The sequence below is a fragment of the Portunus trituberculatus genome, chromosome 3, assembly GCF_017591435.1.
Source record: "Portunus trituberculatus isolate SZX2019 chromosome 3, ASM1759143v1, whole genome shotgun sequence".
NCBI lineage: Eukaryota > Metazoa > Arthropoda > Malacostraca > Decapoda > Portunidae > Portunus > Portunus trituberculatus.
This window is the reverse complement of record NC_059257.1, coordinates 3,541,870-3,556,869: the sequence shown is the minus strand read 5'-3', so window position 1 is coordinate 3,556,869 and position 15,000 is coordinate 3,541,870. Positions and strand designations below refer to the sequence as shown.

The 15,000-nt window shown below is 35.6% G+C and overlaps 1 protein-coding gene across 1 annotated transcript in view; it reads right to left on the bottom strand.

The window, feature by feature from the left end:
* Positions 1 to 11,554: 11,554 nt before the first annotated feature.
* Positions 11,555 to 15,000, bottom strand: part of LOC123510085 (GPI inositol-deacylase-like) — a 28,385-nt gene continuing 24,939 nt past the window's right edge. Inside the window, 2 exon segments of the mRNA XM_045264882.1 lie at positions 11,555 to 12,372; positions 12,879 to 12,980. Coding sequence (XP_045120817.1) covers positions 12,099 to 12,372; positions 12,879 to 12,980 — 376 coding nt within the window. The 3' untranslated portion in view covers positions 11,555 to 12,098.

Sequence of the window (15,000 nt, the reverse complement as noted above, 5' to 3'; positions counted from 1 at the left end):
TAGCGAACATCTGTGGCGCGGGGGGCAGCAGGGCGGCGGCGGAAGGGAGGCGGAGGTCGCGGGAAAAACGAACGGTATGTCCCTGTGGCGCGGAACAATGGAAATAAACGGGACTATTAGCGAGCGGCCCCGGCCAAAGCGTAACATCCCCTATTGATCACGACGGCATAATTTTGCATCCTTAAGCCGAGGGTATGATTCCACGGGGCGAGGGCAGAGGGGAAAAAGAGCCGGGAGACACAGGACACGGGAGGGGAAAAAGAGTGAGCGGGGAGGCCTCTCTCTCTCTCTCTCTCTCTCTCTCTCTCTCTCTCCACTCTCTCTACCTCTCTCCCCTCTCCGGGTCTTGCTGGCATGCGGGTGAGAGTGACGCGCCGTGGTGATGTTACCCAGTCATGCCTGCAGCACCCCCATCTCTCTCTCTCTCTCTCTCTCTCTCTCTCTCTCTCTCTCTCTCTCTCTCTCTCTCTCTCTCTCTCTCTCCACGTAAACAAATTGAATACAAGTAAACTATTCAATTCGCAGCATATACATTACGGGGCGGCTGCAATGAGTGACGGCAGCAGAGAGAGATGTGAATGCGTTTCCAGTTCCGCTTTTGTTTCACTCACCGCGTTCGAAAAAAGTAAATAAATAAAATGTATATGATTATGAATGCAATTGTTTTGATCGAGTTTGCTTTGGATAGCTCGAACACACACACACACACACACACACACACACACACACACGCACACGGATACACACGCACGCACGCACAGAGAGAAACACGGAATATCTATGCTGATTTTTTAAAAGATCTTATCATTTATACATTTCCAGTGCTCGTTTATAATAGTTCAAAAAAATAAAGTGAAATAAAATTAATCGAGATAAACGTATTTCAGTATTTGCGCATTTATGAATGTTTTATTATTAACTTTTTATGTTATTTTATTTTATTTTTTTTTTTGTCAATCTTTCAAACGCGACACATGTTGAATTAATGAGTGCTGGCAGGTGACGGTTCTCTCTCTCTCTCTCTCTCTCTCTCTCTCTCTCTCTCTCTCTCTCTCTCTCTCTCTCTCTCTCTCTGGGGAATATATATGTGACATGATAGTGGTATGTAATGGTGGTGGTGGTGGTGATGGTGACGCATACACCTATATACGCGGTGTGTGCATGTGTGTTTGTGTGTACAGTATATTGTGACATGACAGTGGTGGTGGTGGTGGTGGTGGTGGTGGTGGTGGTGGAAAGGTGCGAGTATATTAACTAAATTGAAATACTGTGGTGGTGGTGGTGGTGGTGGTGGTGGTGGTGGTGGTGGTGGTTAGTATCTATCCACAGAACAATATAATAAATGTAATGCGTGAACTGGACTTAATAACCGTGAAATATGTACACACACACACACACACACACACACACACACACACACACACACACACACACACACAACAGTGAAACAAACACACACACAGATAGGCACACACACACACACACACACACACACACACACACACACACACACACACACACAAGTCATTTAACTGAAAGCAATACAAAATCAATAAAACGCTCAAATGGAACAATAAAATAATGACAAACATGAACAAAAACAGCATTGGCACTCTTAACAATGAAACAATTAAAGGGGATGCAATTACCACGTGATGAAATGCGCCGTAGATTGAAGAGACACGTAATGAAAAGAAATAATAATAACAATAATGAAAAAAAAAAAAAAAAAACAGCCAGCTCGAAAACTCCTATTAGAGATTCGCTTCATCTGATAATGCTATATATTTATTTATTTTGTTTTTTAATAGAGAAATATAAACGGATTTCTTTTTTTTTTTATTGTGTCATTTTGTTTAATATTTGGTTCAGATACGTATGGAAAATTGTGTTGTTAGGAATTGATCTCTCTCTCTCTCTCTCTCTCTCTCTCTCTCTCTCTCTCTCTCTCTCTCTCTCTCTCTCTCTCTCTCTCTCTCTAATTGTTGTGTTATTATTGTCTTGCGAATGTGTAAATGAATGATCTTCAGTACATACCTACACACTATCTCTCTCTCTCTCTCTCTCTCTCTCTCTCTGTAATTCACCTTAGTCGCCTGCTGGTCACCCAGCCAGTCTTCCCCATTACGGAGCGAGCTCAGAGCTCATAGACTGATCTTCGGGTAGGACTGAGACCACAACACACTCCACACACCGGGACAGCGAGGCCACAACCCCTCCAGTTACATCCCCTACCTATTTACTGCTAGGTGAACACACCACACACATTAACAGCCGCGCCCATTTGCCTCGTCGCACCGGGATTCGAACCCGGCCCTCTCGATTGTGAGTCGAGCGTGCTAACCACTACACTACGCGGTGTGTGTGTGTGTGTGTGTGTGTGTGTGTGTGTGTGTGTGTGTGTGTGTGTGTGTCTGTGAGAGAGAGAGAGAGAGAGAGAGAGAGAGAGAGAGAGAGAGAGAGAATTTGCTCTTTCTATCCCACACTCTGCTTTATTTTTTTCTTCCCTTCCGTTCTCACTTATCTGGCAACACTTTTCACCATCAGGCAGAGCGCGTCCATGAATCACTGACTATTATTACCACCTTTACCTTTCATTCTTCTATCCTGCCCTTTTTATCTTGTTCTCTCTGGCTGCTGGTGTTTTTCTTTCATTTTCTATCCTGTTCTTGTTATCTTGTTCTCTCTGCCTGCTCGTGTATTTCTTTCTTCCTTTCATCAGTAAGAATAACATCAATTATATGTTTGTGTTTTTTTCTTAGTCTTTTCTTTATTATTGTTTTCATTTTCTATTTCCTCGTCATTATTTTCTTTTTATTTGTTTTGTTTTCTCCTCTTGACTTCTGATACGGATGCGTGAGTGATTTGTCGCCTCGCCAGAACTGTTATCAAATGCTGCAAGGTCAAACATGTAGAATCGATTTTACTCTCTCTCTCTCTCTCTCTCTCTCGTCGAGCGGCAGAAAAGAGGGTTGGACATTCAGACACACAACCTCTTATCATTTTCCACTATCAAACTCAACTCCTTTCTCTTCCTGGAATTCATTACGTATTTTCTGTATTAAACGCTGATCTCCAGTAGTTTTTTTTTTTTTTTCCCTCATTCGCTCTTATTCATCTCTCAGCTCAATAACTTCCACTACACCCTTTAAAATGTAAGAAATGAAAGTATGGGATAAGAAAAACAAAAAAAAAATAAACCATAGACATTATCACCAACATTCTTATCTTTCTATTTTCTTTATTTCATCTAATGGAGTCGGAAAATAAGAATGACTCCCCTCTCAACCACTTAGATTTCGCGCCGCTGTGATTTGTTTACATCCAGCGCCGAATAAGGACTGACCAGCACCACGAAAAGCGCTGCGCTAGTTTAGGATTAATTTCAGCGTTACTAACAGGGTATCATTTATCAATATCTTGCTGCAGTGAGTTATTAAGGCTAGCTATTCATTTATTTTTAGATTAATTGAACTCAGTGGAAAGTAATGTGATTTATCTTCGTATCGATAGTAACCAGTTTTTCAAAAGTGGATAATGATAATTTAATTTTAGAGAGAGAGAGAGAGAGAGAGAGAGAGAGAGAGAGAGAGAGAGAGAGATAAACAAGAGACCACGACACACACACACACACACACACACGACAATAAAAAAACACCGCAACCATCATTAACTTTATTATTACGAGCCATTACCCTCCTTCCTTCCTTCCTCCTCCTCGTCTGTTTACTGAAGCACTTAGGTAGACAGATCACCAGCGGGCCGTGGCTGACTCACACTAACAGTAACAACATGCAGTAACGCCCCGCTGCCTCTTAACACTAAACTAAGGGAAAGGATAACAAATACAAGGGAAACAGGAATTGAAACCTGTATCATTCAAAAGTCTACACAGGGTTTATTTGTTATTGAAATGTCTGGATAAATGACTATGATAGAAAAATAAGTAAATAAATAGCAATAAATGTAAGGGAATCGTAATCTTTATCATTCAAAACTCTATAGTGGGTTTATTTGTTACTGAGATGCTTGGATAAATGACTATGATAAAAGAATAAGTAAATAAATAGTAGTAAATGTAAGGGAATCGTAACCTTTATAAATGAAAACTATAGTGGGTTTCTGACAAATATACAAAGAAAAAATAAATATGATGGAAAAAATAAAACTGAATAAATAAACAAGAGATGAAATGGAATGAATAAAAGAATAAATAAACATGTAAGGAGATCGTAACCTTTATATTTTAGCATCCTACCTGGTTTGATTGATGAAATGCTTGATAAGACAAATATATGAAGAAAAAACAGATGAAAAAAAAAGAATAAATAAACAGGAAATGAAATGGAATGAATAAAAGAATAAATAAAAATGTAAGAACAGAGGAGGATCGTAACCTTTATATTTTGGCATCCTACCTTGTTTGATTGATAAAATGTTTGATAAGACAAATAAACAAAGAAAAAAAATAAATAAATGTGATGAAAAAAACAACTGAATAAACAAAGAAGTGATGAGATGAAACTAATAAAGGAGTAAATACCATGCAAAGGAAGAGGGAATCGTAACCTTTATATTTCAACACTCTATCTTGTGTTTGATTGTTGCTGAAATGTTTGGCAAAATAAATAAATGTTAATAAAAGAGTAAATGAATAACAGCAATACAAAAGAAAGGGGAATTCTGAACCTATACTGTGTTTGATCGTTACTTAAAAGCTCAGTGAAAAATAATGTTAGAAATAAGTAAATAAATGTGCAAAACAAAGAATGAAACGAAATGAAATAAAAATAAAAATAGATATGTTAAAAATAAGCAAATGAATTAACAAAACAAATAATGAAACTAACTGAAAGAAAAATAAATCGTTAAGAATAAGTGAGTGAATAAACAAAACAAATAAGTTCAAATGAAAAAAAAAGATACAAAACAGATGCAAGAAGAAGAATTGGGGATAGAAGAGTGTGCTGAAACATGAAGAGGTAAAATGAAGGAAAAGGAAGAATGGAACGTTAAATTGAGAAAAGAAATACAACAACAGAAAAAAAAATAAATATATAAAAAGAAATAATAAAAAGCGAAAAAAAATTGACAAATGGAGACAGAATCCTTTATACTGACCAACAGCTCGTCTTGTGTCCGACTGTTACTGATAAGCCTGGTGAAAATTAACCACAAATAAACGAATAATAAGTAAACAAAAGATACGTAACAGTACAAGACACAAGCAAGAGTAGGTGAAGAGTGAACAGTTCGTCTTACATGTGGCTTGGCACTGTATACACGCCTCATCTGTGTGGTGGTGGGTTTTCATGTTCGTCTCAGTTTGTGTTTGATTGTTGCTGATATTGTTGCTTTGTCGTTCTTGCTCATAAGGTTGAAAAAAATAAATAATAATAAATAAAAATAAGTAAATAAAATAATAAAATAAAATATATAAATAAATAATTAAATAAATGAAAATATAAATAAACAAAAAAAAACAAGTGAAATTACTCAGTGTTAAAAAAATAAATAGATAAATGAAATAAAATAAAATAAATAAATAAACAAAAAATATAAATAAATAAAAAAAAAAAAAAAGTGAAATAATTAAAAAGCAGAAAAATAAAGTAAAAAACAGTTATTAGTACTGTAAATTTAATCAAGATAAAGTCAAACAAGTGTAAGTAATAACAATAGCAATCACAAAAATCATAATAGTAGTAGTAGTAGTAGTAGTAATAATAATAATAATAATAATAATAATAATAATAATAATAATAATAATAATAATAATAATAATAACAACAACACCACATAATAACAATAACAAATACAACACGGGGGAGGAATCTTAACCTATTTGTGTTTGATTGTTAGTGAATGGTTAATGTACTATCTTTATTACTATCAATAGGAAAAAAAAAAAAATGAATAAATGAATAAAAATGAAAGGACAAACTAAACAGAGAGGTAGAGGAATTGTTGAAGTGTTTAATGACAACCCTGAGGCAGACACACTCACCACTGGCTGTTGCTTTGTCAATGAAAGGGTGAAGTGCTTTGTTACCTGACCACTACTGCCAAAATCAGGAAATGACACAAAAGTAAAGGCGGAATATAAACAAAGGTGAAATAAAATAGGATAAAACAAATCAATCAAATACAAATATAAATACATGAACTCTGTCTGCTCTCATTTTGTTGGTTCTTGTCAATACATCTGCACCGTAAAAAAGGCGAAATTAACATGTTTTTTTTCTTTTTAGGTCATCGTAAAACACTTCTGCACCGTAAAAACAAATAAAATAATAATGATGATAATAAATAAATAAATACATACATACGTAAATAAATAACAGTCAGGATTAAACTGTTTTCATTTCAATTTTCTTGTCAATAATTATGTACCCCCAAGAAATAAATAAAAGACAGAATTAATGCATTTGCTCTTTTTCAGATTCTAGTGAATAAATCTGCACCGTAAAAAAGACGAAATAGGAGTAAGCACGTTTTCTCTTTTCCGGTCATCTTCAAACAATTCTGCACCGTAACAAAAATAAATACAAGGACAAGATCAAACTGTTTTCTTTTCTTAGCTTCTTGTAAATTATTCTGCACCATAAAAATATCTATAAAGGATAGAATTAAATCGTTTTCTCTTTTTCAGGTCATCGTAAATAATGTTACACTATAAATAATATGAAAATTAAACTGTCCTTTTTTTTTGGGTTCTTGTAAATAAATCTGCACCGTAAAAAAGGCGAAATTAACATGTTTTCTCTTTTCAGGTCTCTTCAAACACTTCTGCATCATAAGAATAAATAAATAAATAAATAAATAAATAAAATGTTCTCATAAATAATACTGCACTATTAAAACCCTGAAAATTAAACTGTCCTCTTTTTTGGGTTCTTGAAAATCAATGTGCACCGTAAAAAAATGGCGAAATTAACATGTTTTCTTTCATCAAGTCTCTTAAAACACTTCTGCACTGGAAGAAAAACAAATACAAGAACAAGATTAAACAATTTTCTTTTGTAGGTTCTTGTAAATCATTCTGCACCATAAAAAAAAAAGTAAATAAAAGATAGAATTAACCCATTTCCTCTTTCAGATTCTCGTAAATAAATCTGCACCGTAAAAAAGACGAAATTAACATATATTTTTATTTTCAGGTCTCTTCAAACACTTCTGCACCGTAAAAATAAATAAATAAATAAATAAAATGTTCTCATAAATAACGCTGCATAAAAAAAAATTAAACTGTTTTCTCTTTTTTGGGTTCTTGAAAATTAATCTGCACCGTAAAAAAGGCGAAATTAACATGTTTTCTCTTCTCAGATCTCTTCAAACACTTCTGCACTGTAAGAAAAATAAATACAAGGAAAAGATTAAACCGTTTTCATTTGTATGCTCTTGTAAACGATTCTGCACTGTAAAAAGACAAAATTAACCTGTTTTATCTTTTCTGGTTTTCATAACATTCTGCACCGTAAAAAGACAAAATTAACCTGTTTTTTTCTTTCTCTTTTTCAGGTTCCCGTTATTAACTCTGCACCGTGAAAGAAATTAAACTCTTCTCTTTTCCAGGTTTTCATAACACTCTGCACCACAAAAAGATAAAATTAACATGCTCTTCTCTTTCCTGGTTTTCATAACACTCTGCAACGTAAAAAAAAAAAAAAAAAAAAATAAATAAATAAATAAATAAAACTAACTTGATTTTTCTAAGGTTCTCATAAATATATCTTCACAATAAAGTAAGATGATAATTAACCTCCCCCTCTCTCTCTCTCTAGGTCCTCAAACATTTCTGCACCAAAAAATATAAACAAATAAATAGATAAATATCCTGTTTTTTTTTCTCTTAGGTTCTCATAAAAAAAAAAAAATAAAATAAATAAAAAATCTGTACATTAAAATAAGTTAAATGAACCAGTTATTTTTTTTTCTTTAGACTCATAAACATTTCTGCACCGTAAGAAAGAAAAAAAAATAAATAAATAACGAAATAAATAAAAATAAAATAAATAAAATAACCTTTCTTATCTCTTATGTTCTCGTATAACAATTCTGCAGCTTAAAATAGACAAAATTCATCTGTTCTTCTATTTTTACTTTTAATCACATTTCTGCAGCTTAAAATAGACACGTGAACGATCCGTCTCCTCTCTTTCCTCTGTGTCTCCAGGCAAACAACTTTCACAGAGCTAGGAGAGTCAGCGAAGAATTTACGACATTACAAGTAAATCAATGAAGATATTAACCCCTTCAGTACTGGGACACATTTTTACCTTGAGATTTGTGTACGATCAGATAATTTTATTGACGTTAGGAAGGGTCTATGGAGGGCGGAAGATTAATGGCCACAGTCCTCACTATTTCAATCCCCACATAGTTTCTGAAGCTGTATAAAATCACCAAATAGTCACCAGAATGAATATGGAAACGCGTCATGGTACTGAAGGGGTTAAAAGTCCAACTGTTAACCCTCTTCAGTACTGGGACGCATTTTTACCTTGAGATTTGTGTACAACTTGATAATTTTATTGACATTAGGAAGGGTCTATGGAGGGCGGAAGATTAATGACCACAGCCCTCACTATTTTAATCGCCACATAGGTTTCTGAAGCTGTATAAAATCACCAAATAGTCACCAGAATGAATATGGAAACGCGTCATGGTACTGAAGGGGTTAAGAGCCTAACTGTTAATTATGAAATGTTAATAAATTGTTGTTTCTCACTATATGTTTCAAAATTTGTGATTGTTCTCTTTGTATCCTTAAAATATACGTTTGCTATTTGTTACTAAAGAGAAGCTTGACTAAATAGTGACCCTGATCAAAAGACGTACTAAAATGACACTTTGCTAATTAACAATGCAAAGAACAAATTCCTGAAATGATATTGCGAAACTGAATATGGAAAGAAACAAAATTGAAAAGGAAATAACATGCCTATAACAAAAAGATAAAGAAAGAAGAAGAAAGAAGGAAAGGATTGAATGAAGGTACAAAGGAATAAGAAAAAAATACTAATAGCAATAATGAAAAACGAAGAAAAGAGAGAAATGAAAGAAGGAAAGGACGAAGTGAAGGCAGAAAGGAATAAGAGAAAATACTAATAAGAAGAATGAAAGTGAGAGGGAAAGAAAAAGAAAGGAAAGGATGGAATGAATGAAAAAAAATAAGAAAATATAAAAGATGGAATGAATGAAAACAAAAAAAGGCAAAAGAAAGAAAAAAAAGAAAAGAAAAGCAAGAATGGAGTGGATTAAAGAAAGATAGAATAGGAAAAATAGAAAGGATGGAATGATTGAAAGCAGAAAAAAAATAAAATAAAGTGAATGAAAGAAACAGAAAAGAAAAAAAGAAAGGATGGAGTAAATGAAAGCAGGAAAAGTAAAAAAAAAAAAAAAAAGAACAAATGAATACAAAGCTTTACCAAACACCGACCTAATTAATGACAAAAAAAAAAAAAATAAATAAAAAAAAAATAAAAATAAAATAAAATAAATAAATAAATAAATAAAAACTAGGAAAAAAGAACATAGATTAATAGTGAAATATATTAATAAAAACACACCAGGATAAATGCACCAAACAACATTAATAACCATACAAGAGAGTTATTAGCAACGAAAAGAAACACAAACAAGAAGAACAAGAAGAAGAACAAGAACAAGAAGAACAAGAACAAGAACAAGAACAAGAAGAAGAACAAGAACAAGAACAAGAAGAAGAAGAAGAAGAAGAAGAAGAAGAAGAAGAAGAAGAACAAGAAGAAGAAGAAGAACAAGAAAAAGAAAAAGAAGAACAAGAACAACAACAGCAAGAAAAAGACGAAGAAAAAGAGGAACAAGAACAAGAAGAACAAGAAAAAAAAAGAATGGTAATAAGAAGAATACTTTGTACCAGCAACATGAGCACCCATTTAGTGACCTTTGAGCGATTAAATAGAATAAATAATGCACAACCTTCGTTTTTCAGTGAGGAACTTGAAAACAATTGGCACGTAGCGAAATACAGAGAAAATAAATACAACACGTGCAGAAAAATAAATAGATAAATAAATAAATAAATAAATGGACAAGATAAATAGAATAAATGTTAGTAAATCATTAAACTGATGTAAAGAAAGACGAACGAAGAAAAAAAAAAATAAAAGAAAAATAAAAAAAGGATGAAATAGATTAAATAAATTAATGTGTTAGTAAATAAGTAAATAAATTGATAAAATACAGACATCTAAAAATTTCAAGTAAAAACGAGATAAATGTTCTTTAAAAATGCCCAATAAAGTTACAATTAGGCAAAACATCCAAATAATAATAATAATAATAATAATAATAATAATAATAATAAAATAATCTTAATATAGTCATAAAATATAAGTACGATAATAGCAGCTTGCCTTAGTGTGTCCTGCTGTCACAGATGTCCTACAGGTGTGTGTGTGTGTGTGTGTGTGTGTGTGTGTGTGTGTGTGTGTGTGTGTGTGTGTGTGTGTGTGTGTGTGTGTGTGTGTGTGTGTCTCGGCTGCAAAACTGCTCTCTAAACTCGCCATCATCGTCATCATCAGTCTGATTCATGATTCACATTCTTTTTAACAGGGTGGTAATTCAGTGTCGCTATTTTGCATCATCGTCATCATCAGCGTTCAGTTCACGAGTCGCATTCTTTAACGGGGTAACAATTAAACCTTTAATTATCTTGCATCATCGTCATTATCAGTTTAGTTCACGATTCACATACTTTAACGGGGTAACAATATCTCTCATCTCGCATCATCGCCATCATCAGTGTTTAATTCATGATTCATATTCTTTAACGGGTAATAATTCCTCTCATCTCACATTATTAGTTTCATCATCATCAGCAGCAGCGTTCGGTTCACGACTTACATTTTTCAACAGGGTAAAAAATTCTGTTTCTTTTAATAGCACAGTGAATTATTCTTTGTGCCTTTGTAAAGAAAAAAAAAAAAAAAAAAGTTAACTAAAATAAAAATAAAAAAAAGGAAAATTCAAGTTAACAACCGTGCAATCAATGATGAGACATGAGACAAGACATAAAGCAAGTTAGCAGTGAACAGTGAACCATTGCACCTTGAGAAGAGAAACGCTTAATTGAAACACCGTCAAAATCACGAAGATAAAACAATTTAAACAACACAACACTGAATCACTCAACATTCTAAGCATTGCACCTTTCAGGAAATAAAAATAAGACCAATAAAATCCCACAATCTGAAAACAAGGCAAAGACTGAATTGGAGTACTGTTAAGAATGAAGTAAGCATCGTACACTCGGAATAATAGACCAAGACACCACTGGAAGACAAAATAAAGCTAAAATTGTCCGCCTGCCATTGAGAAAGACAAGACAAACACCACACTTAGTAGAAAAAGATAAAAAGAATGTAATGAAGATAATGAAGATGTGATAAAAAAAAATAAGTGGAAAAATAATACAGATTGGATAAAAGATAATAAAGATAAGAGATATAGATAAAAAATAATGAAGATAGATGAAAAATATAATAGATCAGAAATAAAAAGATAAAAAGATTGATAAGAATAAATATAAGATTAATAAAAAATAATAAAGATAAGAGATAAAAAAGATAATGAAAAAAAGTTAAGATAAAAGATAAGAGATAAAAAACCAGCACTACTATCAACCATTGTCGCTGAATAACCAAATCTTGAACACTGACAGCCAGCAGCACACCACCCAACACCCCACACACACACACAGCATGAAGACAAAGATATATACAACAGCTGCCTAACCTAAGTAAAAACCCCACAGTCACCCCACCTTGAGCTGTTACAAGGCCACTAACCTCATACTAATCCCTGCACTACAAAACACTACATTAAGTACACCGGCTGCCCTCGTGACCTGGCTTAGCTGTCCAGGGAGAGGTCACTGTCTGGGGGTGCCCTCGTGACCTGGCTTAGCTGTCCCGGGAGAGGTCACTGTCTGGGGGTGCCCTTGTGACCTGGCTTAGCTGTCCCGGGAGAGGTCACTGTCTGGGGGTGCCCTTGTGACCTGGCTTAGCTGTCCCGGGAGAGGTCACTGTCTGGGGGTGCCCTCGTGACCTGGCTTAGCTGTCCCGAGAGAAGTCACTGTCTGGGGTGGTGACCTGCGAGTGACCTGAATCATCGGAGGTCAGGTTCTCCATATAGGGTTGTGTAGGGGAGTCACAGGAGTCAGGGCTGGTGTCTTCTGGGGCTAGGGGTGCCAGGAGTTGGTGGGCAGCAGTGAGAGCCAGTGCTGCAGCCACGATGTAGGAGATGCGGTAGGTGTGAACGGAGCCAAACAGTAACCCAACCAGTGCCAGGAAGTGTATGATGTACGACGCCTGCTTGTAGAACCTCCTGCGGGAAAAGTATGGTTAGGGTAGGGTAGGGTAGGGTAAAGTAAGGTAAGGTAAGGTAAGCTATGGTATGGTATGGTAGGGTCAGGCTAGGTTAGGTTAGGCTGAGGTTAGGTTAGGTTAGGTTAGACTAGCTATGTTAGTTAGGTGGAGATAGGTTAGCATAACAGCATGGTGACCACAGCTGAGAAATGCATGATGCCTGCTTTTTTTTTTTTAATGTAAGAGGGGAAACTGGCCAAGGTAAACATAAACTGTGGAGTAATTAGCTTTTGGGCAGGTGTCTATTGCCTCCTCCTTGTTGTACCTCGTGTGGGAAGTGTAGAGACGTGTACTCAGAATATAACAAGACATTTATCCCATTCTTTTGGCTCTCTCTCTCTCTCTCTCTCTCTCTCTCTCTCAATAACAAAACACTTTTAATGGCACAGCAGCATCTGACACCCATTACCAAGCTTCTAATGAGTGCCAGTAGAGAACAAAGGCATGGCACTGTGGCACTGTTACCTGTTGGGCTGTGGCATCTTCTTCTGCCACAGGAAGGACAGCGCCACCAGCACCACCACCGCCACCTCCCGAGAAGGGTCGTCTGTCACCTGCAGGTTGGTTCTGTGGCAGAGAGAGATGAAGAGTTGGGAGGAGGATGATGGGTGTTACTGTACCTAAGGATTTACACAAGTCACATTATTATTCCTCTATAGTCAGAAGAGAAATGTTTAACCCTTTCAGTACTAAGACACATTTTTACCTTGATTTTTGTGTTCGATTAGATAACTTTTTTGACATTAGGATGGGTCTATGGATGTCTGAAGATTAATGGCCACAGTCTTCACTATTTTAATCCCCACATAAGTTTCTGAAGCTGTATAAAATCACCAAATAGTCACCAGAATGAATATAAAAATGCATCAAGGTACTGAAGGGGTTAATATTTTTCTGTGCATGGAAACAGATGTAATGTACTTCAGCATCAGTGTCTAATACTATACACAATTTCATGTCAATGCACACTTCCTTAGAGAGTGCTGTTCTTAATGCTACAGCCTCCAGACGTCACTCACGCCTCACTCACAAACAAGACGCTGTGAGGTTAACATGCAGGAGAGCCGACTAAGGTGAATATCTTATTTTTTGTAGCTTTCTCCAAATATCACCATGCCAAGATGATTGTATATGTAGTTTAGCTTGTGTAATATTCTGACAGTGTTTTATACCAGTGAAAAACATTATTCATAAAGAAATTATGACCAAAATAACTTTCCACACTTTTTACAGTCAAGCTTACTCATCAAATAAATGTTGAGAGGAAACACTGCTTTCCCTCAACCCTGCAATGATGGCTGTACTCAGTAAAACAGGCCATCCGTGAGTCATTAGTGACCTGCAGGCACCACCACAATGAAGGAAAGGTGGCAGAGGAAAGGAGGGAAGAGCTTGGATGATGGAGTGAAGGAGGAAATTTTTGGATGATGGAGGAAAGATGATGGAAGGATATGATCAAAGAGAACGGAGGAAAATGGAGGGAGTGTCTGGATGATGGAGGAAAAAAGGAGAGTGGCAATCAGAGAGAATGGGAGAGGAAAGGTGATGGAGGAAAAGAGGAAAGTATTTGAATGATGGAGGAGAAATGTAGTGATCAGAAAGAATGGAAGAGGAAAGATAATGGAAAGAAGGAGGGAAGAACAAGAAAGAGCAAGATCAAGTAGAGCTTTAAGAAAATAGTGAGAGAGATAGAAGGAAGAAAGGGTGTTTGAGTGATGGAGGAAAGGAGGAAGTGTTTGGAAGGAAGAAGATGGAGGAAAGGAGGAAAGATGATGCAGAAGAGAAGGAAAGATAGAGGAAAAGAGGAAAGTAGGGAAGTATTGCAATGATGGAGGGAGAGGAAGGAAGATGATGGAGGAATGTGGCGATCAAAGAGAATAGAAAAGGAAAGGTGGAAAATTTCAGGATGGAGAAAAGAGAAGGCATTTGGCTGATGGAGGAAAGATGGAGGAGGAAAAAAGTAAAGTAATCAGAGAGAATGGGAAGGAGAGAAGTATTGGAGAGATGGAGGAAAGGAAAGGAGAAATGTGTGGAATGGAGATAATGGAGGAGGAAAGAAGATAGAAGAAATGTGGTGAATGGAGAGAAAGGAAGAGGAAAGGTTGAAGAGTGGAGAGAAGTGTTTGGATGATGGAGGAAAGATGATGGAAGGAAGGAGGGAAGGAGGAATGATGATGGAGGAAAGATGGAGTGTTTGAAAGAAAGGAGAGAGAGGGAGAATGATAGAGGAAAGGAGGGAAGTGTTTGGATGATGGAGGAAAAGAGGGAAGGAGGAAGTAGGTGATTGGAGAGAATGGAGGAGGACAGGTGAAGGAAAAGAGGGACATATTTAGATAGTGGAGGAAAGATGAAGAAGGAAGGAGGAAAGATGATGAAGGAAGGAGGAAAGATGATGAAGGAAGAGTACTTACAATTAAACCATTAAGAAAACAATGAAACAATGTAGGAGAAACACAAAGACACAGACAAGACAAGAAGGAAAGATGATGAAAGGGAAGAAGGGAAAAACAAGGAAGAACAAACAAGAGAACAAGGAAAAAACCAACAACCAGAGCCTTGAGGAAATAAATAGAAGCAGAAACACATG